Raw genomic sequence first — 19,387 nt, 5'->3', positions numbered from 1 at the left:
AACTTGTCAATTGATAAAAGTTACAGAAAATGCCTACAGATATCTTATCAATTACTCATAATATTAGAGCAATGGTATTAATAATTATCTGAAATCGATAATGGGTGGCCACCGATTAAAGGCTTTGGTGGTCTTCTCGATTGATAATTTACATGTTTATAAGCGCAAAACCCAAATTTGATATACATGTATTTTGTTGTTGTTTTGAAGAACGCACACGCAAAACTCAATAATTTAGGTTTTGCCTTAATACATCAAATAGAAGCAGAAATATTTGTCATTAAAATAAAAGTTTCAAAATTTTAAAATTCGGATAGTTCAACGCCTATTGCAATAACTCTGATATTTCACTGTCAACAAACTTGGTATCATCATCAACAAATTTGGTATTGGTTTAAAGCTCAGACGATCTATTTTAATTATCAGGTTCTCCCCAACAGAAGCCGATATATCTGCCATGGAAATTAATTTCCACAAATGCGAAATATATCTCTAATACTGACCGCTTTTGGTGAAACAATTGGGATCAATTTAAAACTCAGAAAGTCTTATGTTATTGGTCACTTTTGTTGAAATGCGCCCAAACAAAGCTCGGATGTTCCTCATTCCAATTCAAATCCTGCCGAGCCGAAATTTTTATACCCTCCACCATAACATATTCTGTACTAATTAATTAGTTTCCTTTTCTGTCCACAATTTTTGGTGCAGAAAGGTTTCGACCACGGATGCACCAAATGTCTAAATATTCTAATCTAAAAAATGTGCACCTTTATATGGGGGCGATATCTAAGTGTAGACAATTTTTGGTGGAAAAGTTTTGTAACTCCAGGGAACCGCTAGTGTTAAACTGTGGGTAGTTCCGTCAAATGACAGCTAAAAATTTTAGCTAAAATACCCAAAATCGGCAGGTACCGTTATTTGGGGGCTATAAAAAATTATAGCTAATTCGTTCTGAAAGGTGACTAAAAACATCAAAATACCGAAAACGGGCGGTACCGTTATGTGGGGGCTATACCAAAACGTGGACCGATATAAACCATCATCGAACTTGACCTGCCTGCAAACAAAATACACATTTTCGGTGGATGCTAGAGTGATTACAATAGACTAACGGAGGGACATGCCCAGATCGAGTCAGAATTTTACTCTTATCAATAATTGGGTTGGATTAGCGACTATTGTGATATCTTCGTTGTTTGACCACCTACGTCAACCTACTTTGCATCATTGTAATCGTGATGTTGTTTTTGTAACAGCATATAATATGTTTGTATGTTAGTTTTTCTGCTTTAACTGACACTGGGTCTATCTCCATTACAAGGAATGTGGCTGCTTAGATGGGTTGTATCCACAAAGCTACTCGAGTTAGTTAAGTATGTTTGGTAGGGCAGTTGAAGAGGTGCAGTGCGGGACTGTGCTGCATGTTGGGCAAATGTTTTGAACGGTGTCATCGATCCTTCCCCTATAGGAATTTAGACGGCTGCATCATCCCGAACGTAGTTGAGCCAAAATTACTCTGGTTTGTCGCAGCAGCTGACACGCCTTAGCAGCGAGAGATGGATGGAATTTACACTTTAGTTGTTTATGGCATCTGCAGCTACCTTTCTGTGAATGCTATTCAAACTTTCTTGATAGGCTTGTTGATCTAGGGGTTCTCTCTTGTAGTTTTGGACCTTTCTTTCTAGATCATGAAGATGCCTCCTGACTGCCTGGGTTTAGGTCTTATCCACCATATGGTGATTAGAATGGCTCTCACGGTATCATCCAGTACTGAAACGAAAGCATGTCATTGTGTTGCTGTACTGGAAGAATTTTTGTCTCCTCATATAGATGGTCCACTGAAGACGTGAGGAGGCACCCTGTTGCAATTCTCAGGACATCATTCTGACAGCTTTGAATATTTTTCCCATATTCGCGGACAACACTGGCGCCGGATAGTTTTCCACTGACCGCGTTATATGTAGTCAACAAAGTTTCTTTATCAGGACTTGAGTACCATGCTCCTACATCTCAGCTTTTGGAACGCGCGAGGGCGCCGCGCCCCGTCGAATGTGACCCTTAGAATTTTGGGGTTGTTTGTGGCTACCATCGACCATGACATTCAACGCAGTTCTCACCTCTGCTGTCCATGTGGTGAACAGAGTGGCAGTAGATTAAGTTGCGGGGCTTGGACTTCTTGTTCCTGAATTCCAAGTACGACTGGCGTCCATGCATATAATTGATTATCCAACGTTTCAAACTTGGCCGGAGGGTAGTCTGCTTGATCGACTTATATGTAAGAAGATGGAGTGCAGAGCTGTTGTCGTACTGTGCTGTTTACGGAAACCATGCTGATGATCGGCAATTGGATAACTATTTCTGAAGCCAATTGTCACATTGTTTTAGATCACATTTTTAATTTAAATGCGTTTAATTTAAGTCATTCATTTTAGGTAGCCATACGTTTGTTCATGCCTCGCTTATATGTGAGTGCATAATTATTGCTGATGTTGTAGGATCCACTTGAAGTAGTTTGGGTGGTATACCGCCTACTCCATGCGCCTTGTTTCATTTCAATTAATTTATTTTTATTTTTATGGAATCAACCGGAGTTTGTTTCCATCCACTTGTTGTGATTCGGCTTCCCATTGTCACTATCGATGTTTTGCTTATATTTTGGAAATTAAATTTGTTTAAAGATGGATCCCAATTTAATCGTTTATTTTTCTATTTTCAGAAAATCCAGTTAACAGAGGTCTCCCACAGGCACCGGACACCCTTCGGGGTTGTCTATAACATTCATTTTACATTTTTCCACAAGAAAAAAGGTAAGTTCAGTTAATAAAAAAAGCTGTCCCTCTAAAATACACATGATAATCACAATGAGAATGTAACAAAATATTGAAATTGAGGAAAGGGATGTAAGAATGTATTAGTCAGCTGGGCTGATCGAGGAGATATACCCTCAACCTCTGACCAGAAAAAGAAGCAAACACAATAACTATGCCGTATATAATATACGTGGAATCTGTAGGTACCATAAATGAGGCTATACCAAATCAATGACATATATAAACAATTTTTAGTAAGCAAACTTCTGATTCATAGAGAACTCGAAATGTTAATGTATGTGCCGACGGGGGTTTTTGGAGCTTTTGGACCATTTTCTAAGGAAGTGTGGACTTACTCCTGAATTAAATTGTACCGTTGGAATAGGGAAAGCGCAAACAACCTTCTGCAAAAAAATTCAAATAGGCGAGTCCTCAAACTGCAGTTTTTCCAAATGTTGTGTGGATATATGTAGCATTTATACCATCATGCTACATAATATATTTTGGCACGGACGAACAAAACATAGTTTTAAATTATTTTCTTTTCTTATCTACTTACGTACATGTTTTTTTATGGACTTTTTTGCCAAAATGAGTAACCCCAAAAAAATGTAATCTGTAAATTTGGATCAATTCCAAAGAAAAGATATGAAGTTTACTGTTGCATGCACAGCCAAGTACTCTAATCTCCTTTTAAGATATTCAATGGTGTCCTCTTTTTGTTTTTGCCTTGTGTGTGCTCAGTGTGTCGGTCTTTTGTGTGCAATAAACTGAAAATAAAATGCTTTTAAAAATAACCAGTTTTATGGTGCTCCTAATTAGACAATGAAACGGTATAGCTATCAGAAACACGCCACCTAATTTATCCCATAAAAATGTGGATATTTTTGGATTGTGCAACATGAGGCATCAGCACTTGGAATTTTCATCGCACACAACACACACCAACTGCATTGGGTGCCTCTTAACATGAATGCAGAGAAGCATGGTTGCCATAGCTGCAACATTGGTTGTGCTTGCAATTTTCTATTTTTAACAGAATTGCCACAAAATAAACAAACATAAAAGAAATTGAATTTCGATTCGGTTGGTTCGGTTCTATCCCATAAAATGATTTGCATTTCTTTTTCTACGCCTTTTCAATCCAGGAGGTCCGCCGTTTAGTTTTCCGCTGTGTTGCTCACTGCTGCTTGGAAGCGCTTAGGAGTATTTGTGTATATGCAAGATACACCAACTATGTGTTTATTCATTTGGTCGACTCTGTAAGTCGGTCGGTCAATCGAACATTTGGATGTGTGTATGCATGTTTGTATAGGCTACGGAATTTAAAATGTTGCGCACTATGCACCATTGTGTGCGACGATACTTTATAAAAGCGTCATACGTCGAAAACGTATGGTGTAGCGTCTAAAAATAGTATTCAAAATGAAGACGAAGGCGATGATGATGATGATGATGCGGATGCTGAAGTCGACGACAAAGATTCAAGAGTCTGAGAGTGAAAAAATAAGAAAAAACAATATAAATATCTTCTCACTAAAAAAGGGTGAATTCAGTGAGAAAAAATATACTCTTTGTGTGCCACACAGTGATTTGCCATGGTGTCTTTGAAACTGTACAATGGATGATAGGACAACTAATGTTTCTTCTTCTTGTGGCCATATTATGTTGCTAGGACATGATTTCCTAGCAACTTTATTAAGACAACGAGAAGTTATTTTTGTGGTTTCTACACGAGTCGTCTTTTATTTGAGATACCATTATCATGTTGTCATTTCAAAATTGTCGGAATTAATCCCAATGATGTTGTTTTAAGATTTTGAAGAAACAATAATTTATATTTTATTAAAGAGATTAAATTATTTACCATATGCCAACTTAGTGTAAAATAGGTAGGAAATTTTATTAATTTCTGAATTCATTTGGTACATTTGTGAACATAGACCTGTAGAAGCATTTTTTGAAATGTAAATAACGTGAACATATGTAGATAATACATACTATATTGTTTGGTAGTTAACAAATAAAACATAAGAGGGAACACTTTTCAGTTCGACAGTTCGTTATTATTTTATCAAATATTGACACATATTTGATGAAGGAATACCAGCCAGTTATGTGTTCCAGCATTAAGATCAAATTCATTATAATGAACAAACTTCTTTTTGGAAAAATATTTCGTCTTCAAACAAACAACAATTTTTACCCAGCAAAAAATTGGGAGCCACACGAACCAAATCTATATAAATAAAAATCAAATGTCGTTCGTTGGTAATGGCTTCAGCTGAGAATGGCTGGACCGATTTGGATAGTTCTTATTTTGAACTTAGGTTTTTATGTAAAGAAAATTTCACAACGCCCACTTTTTTCAATTTTAAATTTTAATCTTTTCTACAAAAACTACTGAACTGATATTCCTGAAATTGTCACGGAATCGCCGGTGAAAATAGGTGACATATTTTGTTGCATTTCGGAAGTGGCGGGGTACTTGCCCTATACCCTATTTGTTTAAAAATGCTATGGGCCATTATTATATATTTTCTTTTAATTATTATTGGAATGGTTTGAAACCGAAAAATAAACCAATGTGAAGGCATTAAAAATGTAAGTTTCACATTCAAATTAATGGCAAGAAGGCCCTCCTTAAACTTTGATGACACTTTTGACTTTAAGTTAACCGTAACGATATAAATCCAAACTTTAACAAAATAATACTTATAATAATGTGGATAATTTTTGAAATGTTCGTCATAACCCATCTTAGGTTTTTATGCAAAGAAAATTTGACCATGCTCACTTTTAAACTCATTTTTTCAATTTTAATGTTTTCCAGAAAATCTACTGAACTGATTTTCTGAAATTGTCGGTGAAAATAGGCTACATATGACGGGTATTTCTCCTATACCCTATTTCTTTAAAAATGCTGTATTTACAATAATTACGAATATATCGGTTGGGAAATTTATTTGCTAGACAATTGTGGTTGTGTCTCCGACCTTACTTACTTTTTTAGGACCCAAAGACTTGACCACGCCCACTTTTTAAAATATGTTACATCTACCAAACTACTGAACCGATTTTCTTGAAATTTTCAGGGATGACATCCGGGGGAAATTTGATTCATATTTTCTTGAATTTCGAAGGGGGCGGAGTACTTTCCTTTGCCATATGAATAAAAATCAAATGCCGTCATAACCCAACTTAGGTTTTTATGGAAAGAAAATTTTACCGCAACACTTTTTTCAATTTAAATTTTTTCTGCAAAAACTACTGAACCGATTTTCCTAAACTTGTCAGGGAATGTACAGGGATGGCCCCCGAAAACAGGCTACATTATTTATTGAACTCCAAAGGGCGCAGAGTACCTCCCCTATGCGATATTAAAAAACGCTATCTTTGCAAAAATTACGCATGTATCGGTTTAAAAATTTACGGAGCACCAACCACGCCTGTTATATCTCCAATACTACTGGACCGATTTCCATCAACTTTGCAGCAAAAGCTCAATGTTTGCCGTTGTTATGTATATTTTATTAATTTCGGAGGAGGTGGGGTACCTTCCCCACGCCTTTCTTCTAAACGTTATGTGTATAAGCCAAACTTTTGATTATCAGTATACATTTTGGGAGGCAATGGGGATGTCTGTACCCTAGGTACATATTTGGAGCCGAAATACCGGACCACGCCCACTTTTTTAAATATGTTATATCTTGAAAACTGATGACAACGCTCACTCTTTTCAATACAATATTTTTCCAAAACTACTGAACCTAATTTCATAACATTTTCAGGAATATCCCGTGGTCCAAAATGCTTTATATTTGTAGACGAATTTCGGGAGCCTATTGTTTTATAATCGCTGTATTTGCATAACTTATGAGTGCATCGACTTGCAAATAAATTTTAGAGGCAACTGTGGTTGCGCCCCCGATCAAGAAAAAAGGATATATTTACAAATTTCCTTAAATGGTGCCGTTCAACGGTCGATCAGCCATGAGAAACTAAAACATATAAGTCTCAATAAGCGGGAGAATTCGACTTAACCATATTTTTAACTTTTATAATAAGATCGCTTTAGGATAAAGAACATATGCCCTGGACGATAATAAATCCTAAACCGCATCAATGGGCGAAAAAATCCGACAGTCCGTAAGAGAAAAGGAAGGTTACAGACAAAATCTTTTGGTACATTTAAAATCCTCCTTGGTTTGACAATGGGTATTTTGCGGAATCCATGCTGATGTTGGGCAACACAGATCATGAAATGGAGTATTGCTTCCAGAATCTGCCGTTACTGGCGACGGAAGGGAATTTGGCCTGTGTAATTCGCCTTTGCTGGTATCCTTGCCTGCCTTTAGTTGCGATACCATCTTGGCAACTTTCCGGGCTTCTGGTACTATATGGGTGGGTAACGATAAATTGAGGACATTTGTCAAATACTCATCTCCGGAAATATCCAATCGCTTAAGTTTCCGTGTGGACGCACTCCTCGATTGAAACTGATCTTCTACTGGAGTAATAGTTCGAAAAGTAGTGTACAACACTTTTCGCCCTATCACTTTCGGGATACACTATAAACTACTGGTTTAATTAACATGCACAACTCTTTGGATCTATCACTGTCACGCCGTTGATAGTTCTGTCATTTTTTGTTCAGTGCTCTTGACGGAGCTCAGCACGCTCATATGACAGGTCGCTTCTGCTAGGAAATTTGGTGCAATTTCGGGTATTCGACCAACCGGTAGCGGCTGTAAGTGTGACGATTTCCCTGAAAATTATCTCAGCTAACCGAGACTGTCACCGTGGTGCAATGATACGCACATCCGCCTTGCATGCTAAAGGTCGTGGGTTCGATTCCCAGGCCAGGCAACATCAAATTTTCAACGGTGGCAAAATACCCCTCAGTGATGTTGGCGACATTTCTTGGGTATTTCAGCCATGTAAAACTTCTCTTCAAGTGGTGTCCTTAGGACCGCCGTTCGGACTCGGCAATAAACAGTAGGTTCCATATCATTGAGCTAATATGAATCGGGGTGCACTCATTGATATGAGAGAAGTCTCCCCTGTCCGGTCTGGGATGTTTGTGGAACAATTATATATTATAACCGAGGATCTGAGGGACTGGGCAGTTCTCTGGAGCACTGACAGGTAAATTCTCTGAACTTTCCCGAATCATGCTTTCCCATGGTCCAGAAAATTATGGCGCCCAATGGTTCATCGATTAAATCGCTTTTACTGGACAAAAACAGAGCTGACAAACTATCGATATTCCCAGCATTGTATGTTTTCCATATTTCATTTCAAAAAGTCGATAGCTATCGATATTATCGTTAATTTGTCGTCACCACTAATTTGGAAATAAAAATGGCGGAAATTTCTATGTTTTTGTTGACATTTTGCACAAATACTACACACATAAAGGAGAAAAAACAATTGCATTTATTTAATAAAAAAAGACACAAAAATACAAATTACTTTTCCCAAAAATTTTTGCGTGTGACTGCGGGCTTACTTTCTTACGTCCACAAAACAGTAAAACCACGTAATTTATATTTATTTTAGGTTATGGTTTTTAATCCAATAATATCGGTAGACAAAACTGTCTGCCGATATTAAAATTTTTGAAAAAATAATCTATACTATCAGCTCTATCCAAAACCCTTTTTTGTCGTCTAAAATTACATTTATTTTAATAAATGAGTTATATGAAAAACCTAGGAGTATTTTTTTAATGTTTAAACAAATTTTAACTTCCAATTTTTTTTAAATTTGTTGGTTTATATATTTCATAGTATTGTTTATTAAATGATGTTTAGCCATTTTTAATAATATTTCGATGCAAAATATTAAAAAAAAAAAACTATAACAATTACTTTGACGTCTAAGTCTTCTGCAACTACTACACCGAATTTGATCGTTTGACTGGAAAGCTGATTGTGCTATCTACAAAAATATATGAAAATATCTCTACCCATTCTAAAGTTACAGAATTTTGACCGTGAAAAAGATTCCGAACAACTGTGCGGCGGTCACAGGTTATGAAGTCGGGTGACATGTTAGCGGAACGGTCATAAAAAGGTGGTCTGAGACAACAAAAATGACGAGTTGCCAGGACAAATCATGTGGAGCTATCAGTTTGCTCGGTCATCGCCTTACCCCTGGTCATTGTATGTTATGTTGAAGAACTGTATAAAATGTTTAGCTTTTAAGCCAAATAATGGGAAGGTATAAATACTGCTTAATTTCAAATCGCTCTACCTTCTTGTTATAAAAATTTGTCAAATTTAATTACTGATTTGAGCATATTTAAAGAAAACCTATCTACGGTAGTGACAACTTTTATTGAGAAAAGGACAATTCCATTCAATCCTACTTTCATCACACCTTCTTTAAGTCACTCAAATCAACCACTGTTTCTTTCAATGTATTTGAAAAAAAAACCTTAAAATAAAAGAACACAGCTCTGCCATTTGACTATCCTCAAATAGTTGGAAATATTTTTCTTGCTATTTTCATCGTTTTAAATTACAAACAAGAACTATTTCTCTTAGTTTTCGTTGGGTCTTAAAGAGTTTGTTTTGGGTTTGGTGTTTTCTTTATTCTCATTCCTAAATCATTTTAGTGTTTTTTGTTTTGTTCTATTTGAGAAAATGGCAGAAAAACAGAAAATAGCGCGTAATGACTGTATCCGTAGCAAATTTTATATTTTTATCTGTGTCTATATCCGTTTCGTTGTATATTTGTGACTGACTCTTTGCATGTGTGTGTGATTGTGTGTCTCTTCGTTCAGTTTTCAAATGCGAAAACTTGGTATTTCATAGAAAACACAACAAAAACGAAACGAATTATTTTCGAAATTGACCTTGAAAATTTTGTACTTTAAAAAAGCGAATGATTTATTTGGCTTAAATTGAAAATAAATGAAAGCAGAGGCCAACAAATTTAATTTGCTTTAATAAATTAGGCAAATTTAATATGATGAAAGGGTGTGTTAAATGTATGAAATGATTAATATCAAATTTACATAATTCATATTTTGTGAGGTCTTTTTTGGTACTTTATGAGCAATAAGAAATATGTAATTAAATATATGTATACTTACGTATGTATATATTTATGTTTTTTTTTTTGTTTTAAATGAACATGTTTTAGCTATATGAGATAATTAACACCTTGTCAAACATTAATGAATAATTATTCTCGGTTTCTTTTTTTTGCAAAATGTTACTGATAGAAAAGGAGGGAGAGGAATAAATAATTGCTGTCTTTGGAAAAATGGTGTTAGTATTAATGATTTAGTTTCATCTTATTTGTGGTTATCAATTATTGATACCTCGGGGAAATAGACTCATGGAACAAGTAAGAATGGCGTTAAGTTCCGAACGTTTTGTACTCTCCACCACGCGTTGTGTTGAAGTAAAATGGAACAATTAGTTTCCTTTCGGTCATAAAAGTACTAAGCTCTTCCGCCACGCTAACTGAAGAATAACATATTCTTTTAAACTAGGTTTAATACCAATAAGACATAGATGTAGTACCTTCAAAATACGTGAAATCTGGAAGTACCTTAATATTGGGGAAATACCAAAATATGATAGTGTATTGATCATTTTTTTCGTGGAGCTTTTCTACCTACCCATTGAGAATCCTAAATACGGAGTTACAGTCACTACAGTACACTAATTCTATAAAAGACTTCAAATCAAGCGGTACTGTAGTACCTTCCAATCCGAGCGAAGTGGTATTGCCCCTTCTATTAGGGCTATATTGAAACCTGCAACCATATCCACAATTCTCCGTAGGCAAGTTTATACCCATACCGAATACTAAAAACCAAATTTCAGTAATTTCTTTGGGATAATGTGGCTAAATCAAAATACCGAAAATCGGGAGGTACCTTTCTTTAGAGCTATATCATAACATGGACTTATACAGACTATTCTTTACTGTATATCCCCAACGAAGTATTTGTACTGATTTTTACATATTCTTGTAGGATAATGCGGCTAAAACCTTGAAACACCGAAAATCCGGCGGTAACCCTTCTATGAGGACTATATTGAAACGTGGTTCCATACCGACAATTCTTTTCAGGAATGCTGTATATATAAGAAGACAATATACTGATTTTTACATATTCCTGTAGGATAATGCGGATAAGACCTCGAAAATACCGAAAATCCGGCGGTATCGTTATACGGGGGCTATTTCAACACGTGGACCTATCCGGACAAATTTCTGGAGGAAAGTTTTGTAGCTTCAAAGAAGATTTTCGGTATTTTGAAGGTTGTGTCCTCATTATCCCCTCGAAATGGCTGAAATTTGGTATTTAGTCTTCGTTGGGGGTACAAAACTTTCAACAATTGTCGATATAGGTAAACGCCTTCATGTAGCCACCATAGAACAGTGCCCCTTTATTTTCTTTATTTGGAAGGCTGTGGCCTCAATATCCCACCGAAATGGCTGAAAGTTGGTATTTTTAGTTTTCGTTGAGGCTACGAAACTTTCCACATGAAGTTAAATTCATGTAGCCCCCGATTTTCGGTATGTATTTTGAAAATTCTGGCCTCAATATCCCACCGAAACGGTTGAAATTTGGTATTTAGTCTTCGTTGGGGATATACAAGTTTTCAAATTAAAATTGTCGGTATTGCTTCACATCCTTATATAGCCCCCGTGGAACTGCCTCTTCAAATGTTCGGTATTTTGAAGATTTTGGTTCCAATATCCTACCGAAATGGTTAAAATTCGGTTTCTATTCTTTGTTGTTTTAGGAATTTATCATTAAAATCTTAAAAACTTCATTTTCCGATTTTGAAAATGCTTTTGCAATTATTGTATTAGCATTAGTGGGTAGTTGAAGTTTTTTTTTTTGTGCCCGCGATAAGTTTGGCCAGTTAATATCTCAAATTCAAATCTTCCTTCGTATTTAAATAATCTTCTTCTGGTGAAAATATCACTTTAATATTTGGTTGATTATTCGGCTTGGATGCCCATTCATGTAATTCCCAAGCTGTCGTTTTTTATTGACCGGCTGGTACAATAATATCTAAACCATTTTCAAAGTCGAAAAATTACGACGTTTTAAGATGTTTAAGACATATCTTTATATATAAAACTCAATTGTCGTTTGTTGGTAATTGAATCAGTTGAAAACGGCTGGAGCGATTTGGATAATTTTTTGTGGATATGTTAGTCATAGTCCAGTTTAGGTTTTTATGCAAAGAAAAATTGGCCGCGCCCACTTTTCCGCCCACTTTTATAAATATGTTATATCTACGAAACTACTCAATAGATTTTTCTGAAATTTTCAGGGAACGTAGAGTGATGGCCCCCGGTTGAAATAGGCTAAATATTTGGTTGAATTTCGGATCGGGCGGGGTACCTCCCCTATGCCCTATTTTTGTAAAAATGCAATATTTGCAACAATTACAAAGGTATCGCTTTGAAAATTAATTTCCGAGTCAATGGCGATTGTGTCTCCGACCTTACGTGCTTATTTGGGGCATTAAGACTGGACAACGCCCACTTTTTTAAATATGTTATATCTACGAAACTACTGAATAGATTTTCCTAAAACTTTCAGCGAATGTACAGGGTTGGTCCCCGATAAAAATAGGCAACATATTTTTTAACTTTCGGATCGGGCTGGTACCTCCCCTATGCCCTATTTTTGAAAAAAATGCAATATTTGCAACAAATACGAATGTATGTAGGTTTGGGAATTTATTTACGAGTCAATGGCGATTGTGTCTCCAACCTTACGTACTTATCAGGAACCGATTTTCCTGAAATTGCCAGAGAATGTATAGAGATGGCCCCCTCTTAAAATAGGCTACAAATTCAGTTGATTTTCAGAAAGGGCGGGGTACTTCCCCTACACCCTACTTTTTTAAAAATGTTATATTTACAATAATTACGAATGTATCTCTTTGGAAGTTAATTTGCGAGACAATTGTGTTTGTGTCTCCGACCTTACCTCCTTTTTTAGGAACCAAAGACTTGACCATATCCACTTTTAAAAATATGTTACATCTACAAAACTACTGAACCGATTTTCCTGAAATTGTCAGGGAATGTACAGGCATATTTTCTTGAATTTAAAGAGGGCATATTTAAAAAAAAACACCTTACCTTTATGAATAAAAATCAAATGCTGTGATAACCCAACTTAGGTTTTTTGGAAAGAAAAGTTTACAACGCCCCCGAAAACAGGTTACATATTTTATTGAATTCGAGAGGGGGCGGGTACCTCCCCTATGCGATATTTTTATAAAAATGTTATATTTGCAAAAGTTATGTATGTATCGGAATAAAAATTTACGGATTATTCTACAATCTAGGTACTTCTTTGGGGCCTATAGGCCCGACCACGCCTGTTTTTTTTAATATGTCATAACTCCAATACTACTGAAGGGATTTCCATAAAATTTGCCGTTGTTATGTATATTTTATGCATTTCGGAAGTGGTGGGGTACCTTCCACATGCGTTTCTGTTAAACGCTATAATTATAAGCCAAACTTATGATTATATCGGTTTCAGCATACATTTTGGTAGGCAATGAAGTTGTGTGCACCCTAGGTACATATTTTGAGCCAAACTACCATACCAGGGCCACTTTTTTTAATATGTTATATCTTGAAAACTGATGACCACGCCCACTCTTTTCAAAACATTATTTTTCCAAAACTACTGAACCTAATTTTCAGAAAATGTTTAGGAATGTCCCGTGGTCCAAAATGCTATATATTTGTAGACTAATTTCGGTGCCTATTATTTTATAATCGCTATATTTGCTAAATTTATGAGTGGATCAGGTTGCAAATTAGTTTTCGAGACAACGGTGGTTGCGCCCCCCGATCAAGAAAAACTATATATTTACAAATGTACTTAAATGGTGAGGTTCAACGGTCCATCAGCCATGAAACGCTAAAATATGTAAGTCTCAATAAGCGGGAGAATTCGATTTAACCATTTTTTAAACTTTTATAATTAGATCGCTTTAGGATAAAGACAGGGACATGGACGATAATAAATCCTAACAGGCACAAATTGGCGAAAAATCCGACAAAGTCCGTAAGAGAAAAGAAAGGTTGATAAATTTAAAATCCTTCTCGGTTTGACTATGGACCGAAGAAGTGTGGTAGAAAATACCTATTTTTGAATTGTCAAGCATAAAGTCGATAAATAGTTGTCATTAAAACTCATTACGACAGGCCAGCAATGCGGACCGGGGTCTGCTAGTTCCCAATAAAACTACAAACCAAATATTAAAAAGTTTTTTTTTTTTTTTTTTTTTTTTTTAAATTTTTGTTGGTAAAATAACACATGTTCACACTGGTATAAAGGAAAAAATGTATTGAAAAATTTTAAAAAATTTAAAAAAATAGTAGTTTTTCGAATCCCTCTACCAAACAGGACTTAACTTTTTGTAATTAATCTTTTAATACAGAATCGTTTAATAGAAGTTATGAATATTTCTTTGCACATAGTTTTTCCAGAATTCGACTTTGTTAAAGCGATATATCTATGGAACCTTTAGTCCAAAAAATTTGAATATATACTGAAATGTTTTGCTTAGGAGCAGCATCAACAAAGCAATAAATGAAATCAAAAACCACTTTCTACAAAAGTGCCGATTTCATTCAGAACTCTCCATATATATATATATATATATATATATATATATATATATATATATATATATATATTGTAGGGTCTTCGACGAATATTTCGATGTGTTATAAACGGAATGAATGACAATGCTATAATTATCGTCAACTGAAATTTCAGGTGACGTTATATATTTATACCGCCATATTATGGTTGAAGGTATAAATATGGAAAATTTATATATGAAGCCTTTGGATGAATGCGGCGAAATCTTTTTTATTTTTTGTTTTTTTTTGGAATAATTAAACCTTTTAGATCAGTGCTGATTAAAAATTCAGACACGTTGGAACAGATTTGTATTCAATAAACAAGCAATTTCACAGAGAAAATAAAGTTTTTATTTGTTAAAAAGTTAATATATATAGAATTGATTTTTACCTCTACCCTGTTCTTGTACTTCTTTTAAAATGAAATGGTGTAAAAGGTTCTCCAGATCCTGCATAAAATTTCGATTGAAATTCAACCCAATGTAAACGCAAGGTATGCAAAAATGCAGACAATCCTTCCATAACAACTAGAATGGCCACGGTTAATATTGACCAAAAAGCAAACACCAGCGGCAATATTAAACTGTTGAGATAGCCACGGTTGCCCGTTAGGCCTATTTGCAATACCATATTCCATAAGACACTTGATAATTGATCGTGGGCCAGAGATAGGGCCCAAAGACGTAAATAGGAGGCGGTATGAGAAACAGCACCCAAAACACTTTCAATACAGTGAATACCTAAAGAGGGCGAGAGATGAGGTTAGTTACATATGGCATACATTTAAACATTTGTTTGTTCATCAGATCTTACCCGAATGGATCCACAATTCACTGACTTCCTGGTTTTCGATTTCCACACTTTTTCGGGGCCGTGATGCTGACAGCGCAAACCCCGAATCATCCACATTATAGATTAACGATTTGCGAATACTTGAAATATTATCACGAAAACGGGTCCTGCGAATTGTCTCATTTTTGATTTTTCGTATTTTACGGCGTTGTAACATCAACCAAATGGGTTTGCCGGCCAACAATATTGGTATACAGAGCAGAGCTATGCCAAGCAATGCCATTTGTACAGTATCCTGATATTCGAACATCCAAATTTCACAACCTTCGGGTGGTATCTCAGACCCCTTCATCAAAAGCATGTTTATAAATATTATAAGTATTGAGGGAGCACATGCGGAGTTGTATGGCTGCTCAAAATGGCCACCATAGTTGGACCATTTAAAGAAAATCAAAAATACCAAATAGGCAAAAAGGCAAAGCAGAAACAAAAATTGTGGCACAAAAACCAGGAACAGATCCACAAAATCACGTCTGTAGATGTGGTTGAATGCCGATAAAATTAAACCAAAAACCATTTGAAATACCCCCAAAATAACGGCTAGTTTCATTTTGAAGGAATTTGAAGTTGTTATGGCATTTTCACCAGATGCTTTCCATACCGCATCAAATCCCAAGATATAGGGTGTTCCTCTATAGTTATCTTGTCTTGCAGGATCCAATTGCAGTTCATGCGATCCCATGACTGTTGACTTATTGTGGTTAATCACCCAGGATGAACCGAAAATGTTAAACGATTTTGAAAAGCAGTCATTATAGATGATACCAGTGTAAACGGAAAATGCCCCCATTAAGGTTATTATATAACGGCCAGCAAAAAGAATGTCCCAAATTTCATTGGAACTCTTGGCAAGGCGTTGTTTTTCTTCCAACGATTTTTCATACAGCAACATCCAGAGGCCAAAAATAAACATTATCAAACCATGACCAATGTCACCGAACATTACGGCAAACAAAAAGGGAAATGTGACAATGGTATAGGGGGCTGGATTCAATTCTTGGTATTGGGCTACACCATAGGCATCAATGAGATTTTGAAAGCCCTTTGTAAAACGATTCAACGAAAAGTAGGTAGGTTTATCTTTGGGTGCCATATACCGTTTGTGTATTACATTCAAAAGCGGCATGAACATGGAGCTGGTGTTATCTTTCGATGAACGACTCACACCTTTGGTCAAAGCATTCCTTACAGCCTCCATGTACTTTGTTGGTATCCAACATTCTGCTTGTAAATATTTGCTCAAATGCAAATGACGTACACGACTCATGTGATTCAGAATGTGATAAACCATTAACATTTTTTTCAGCTTCACCTTCCATATGTACAGGTCAGCGGCTGCTATAAGCAAAATTCTATACTGTTCACTTTGTGATTGCTCCAAAATTTTATCCAAATCACACAAATCTTCAGATATTTGAAGAATTTCTTCTTGGCGTTCCTTTGTTGCCTCTGGACATTGAAACAGTTGTATGCCAAAACCTTGGCAAACCTTTGCCACTTGTGGCCTTAAACCATGACCCACAAAAAATAGCATAAAAACAAATTTCTTAACTCTGCTTGCCGACAATCTGGCCGCATCATTTTGTGGAAATTCCACCTGGGAATATTTTAAGAAAAAGTTCCCCAATGTTATTCTCCACAGCATTACTTCAAAAGCGTAAAATCTCTCCATGGGTATAGTGCCGGCAAAGAAAGACAAATGTAGATGCTCCCTGGGCATGGGCCGTAGCTCATCATGGATCAGTTGCATAATAACGCTATCAGTCCAGGCCATAACAGCCTCATTGTTTTGTCCACCATTTAAAAATTGATTTGCAATTTTCAATACCTCTAACCGTTCATGCAAGAGGTTTCTTTGCTTTCTTAAATTCTCAATATTGCGTTCTATATTAGTCAAACCTTCGTAGGATTGTTGCACTATTGCCTCCAGATTTTTAAGATCAGTTGCCTGTGGAATTTCTTCTTCATCGACATCAGGATAGAACACCAGTGTTATATTAAGATCTTGAATTTCATTTTCCAAATGCCTTATCATTCGTTGTAGTTCATGGCATCTTCGAATTTCCGTGATATATTGATTATTGGCCGTGCCACCACCACCACCTGGTTCATTGCTGATATTACGAAACTGCACGTAACCCAAGTAGCCCAGTTCAATGAGGCAATTGAATGCCGATTCACTGTGCAAAACAATTTGACACAATGTCATTGATTCACTGCGAAAGAATGCCATTTTTCGGATGTTGCTATTGAAGTTTTCAATTTCTTTTGATGTTTTATTTTTATTTATTTGTTTGTATATTTAAACTACGTTTACACCAAATTGTTTTGTTTAAACAAAAATTCAGTCAAATTTTTTCACTTTCAGCAGGGTACACTTTGTGCCTCTTCGAAAAAATAGCTTTGGACCTCAAGTAGGTTTGAACGAAATCCATTTCAGATAATTTTGAGTAGATTTAGCTACGAATATGTCCATCAGTCTGGCTGGTGAGCATCACAACTGTCGAAAGGATTAAACAAGTTGGCCTAAATTTTGAACATGATAGCATTTTGTCCAAATTGGATAAAGTTTGAAGATGGGCCATGTTGGTCCACAACTTCGGGTGTCTCTCACACAAAAGTTCGAAATTTTTCCCTAAGATACAGTCTACTTCCTGACTAGGTTAGATTATGGAGTATATCTGTAAAACTTCGGATACCACACACAAAAATTTTTAAAAATTTTTCCCAAAAGTGCAGTTTAAAGACATGTCTCGGATAATTTTGAAAGTTTTTGAAGCAGGTCATCTTCGCAGCCCCTATACAACGATACAATCTTTTTCCGAAGCCAAACCCATACTTCCTATGATAATGACCCGAAACTCTAAAAAATCTGCCAGTAACAAGTAAAATATCTGTCAAACGTACATTAAGTTCCAGAAGTTCTCTAGCACACAACACATTCAAGTACCTCCCTTACAAAAGTTCAAAATTTTTGAGTAAATGTCGTTTAAGCAGAGTTCCGAATTACTCTATTTCGAAAACTCTTATTGCTTAACAAGGAGCTCTCAATTCCACGGCGGCAGGTTCTTCGATACCGGATTGACCCTGAGCCACACAACACCCATGTTCCGACAGAGGCTGCCACCTCAGTGTACATATGTTTGTATTTGTAGCTTTTTGTGTTGGAAGCAGCATATGGATGTGCTTGGTTTGTCACATCCGCATCCAACGTATCCAAACATCGGTGAGATGCAATACATTATGGGAGTGGGTGCATCTCAGGGGTTGCTCTGGAATCGTGAACACAGCCCCCAGTGAGTCGTCGCCGATAAATATCTGTGCTCCCAAGTAAGCCCGCTTTTGGAAGGGAATAACCGACAGGTTATGGGGGACTTTGTGTGCTGTCATGAGTTGTGTCATTTGGTCCTCGGAAGTGACCAGAGGGGTATACTGCTAGTTGAGCAGATTTGGGAGCTCTACGTTTTGTAGCCCTCTGGTCGAATACCTGGAGTGAGACCAAATTACCCAGCAGAGGCGACGGGATTAGCAAATGAGCGTGATGAGCTTCGTCTAGCCAACCCCAGTGACCCCAGAGTCAGGGAGCTGACACTGGAAGTTAACAGGTTGGTCGGTAAACATAAGCGCAATAAGTGGCTAAATTATCTGAAGAGTTGCAACATTGGAGCCGGAATAAGTGAATTGTGGGTAACGGAATAAGTAAATCCTGGAAAGAAGGAATATAGGATCTAAGTCACGTTCGGCGACGTTACCCTGACTAATTCGTAGAGGGGCTCATATTATTTTAATCGTCAGTTTGTCGAGCACCCCGAAGGTGACAGAGCGAAGAGGAGTACTACGTTACACCATCACAATTCACAATGAATGGTGTTGCGAATATCATCAGGAACGTTAAATCATCCAACACTGACATCGTTCACGAAGTCTGCAAAATGGACATGGTTGTCCCGCTACTGAAGCCTGGCAAGGAAGCCAACAAATTTGAATCGTCCAGACCGATTTCGCTTTTTCGGTTTTGAGGCTTTAATCCTCTGCAACGTCAGAAATAGCAATCCAGTTGCCGA

At 36.5% G+C, this 19,387-nt stretch overlaps 2 protein-coding genes across 9 annotated transcripts in view; one reads left to right on the top strand and one right to left on the bottom strand.

The window, feature by feature from the left end:
- Positions 1 to 19,387, top strand: part of tn (tripartite motif containing protein thin) — a 188,311-nt gene that overhangs the window by 32,385 nt on the left and 136,539 nt on the right. For 7 of the 8 annotated variants that reach the window (XM_073990653.1, XM_073990666.1, XM_073990661.1 and 4 more), the window contains exon 2: positions 2,717 to 2,807. The gene's annotated coding sequence lies outside the window, so the exon portion shown is untranslated. Of the gene's footprint in view, positions 1 to 2,678; positions 2,808 to 19,387 lie in introns of all 8 variants that reach the window. The other variant, XM_073990670.1, reaches the window with a different exon arrangement.
- On the bottom strand, positions 14,800 to 17,613 carry Vha100-3 (Vacuolar H[+] ATPase 100kD subunit 3). The gene is made up of 2 exons (XM_073989458.1): positions 15,285 to 17,613; positions 14,800 to 15,211 (listed from the first exon to the last, which is right to left on the bottom strand). Exons 1-2 carry the CDS (start codon positions 17,554 to 17,556, stop codon positions 14,865 to 14,867), a joined length of 2,619 nt encoding a protein of 872 aa, XP_073845559.1. The 5' UTR covers positions 17,557 to 17,613; the 3' UTR covers positions 14,800 to 14,864.

The sequence above is a fragment of the Musca autumnalis genome, unplaced genomic scaffold, assembly GCF_047663935.1.
Source record: "Musca autumnalis isolate F117 unplaced genomic scaffold, ASM4766393v1 scaffold_5, whole genome shotgun sequence".
NCBI classification, from domain to species: Eukaryota; Metazoa; Arthropoda; class Insecta; order Diptera; family Muscidae; genus Musca; species Musca autumnalis.
This window is presented reverse-complemented; position numbering and strand designations above follow the sequence as displayed.

What these genes read in the sequence shown, in the direction of transcription:
- Vha100-3 (XM_073989458.1), bottom strand. Translation starts at nt 17,556, where the DNA reads ATGGCATTCTTTCGCAGTGAATCAATGACATTGTGTCAAATTGTTTTG. An exon ending in TGAATTGTGGATCCATTCGG is followed by an intron (nt 15,212 to 15,284) that starts GTAAGATCTGAT and finishes CGCCCTCTTTAG; the next exon opens with GTATTCACTGTATTGAAAGT.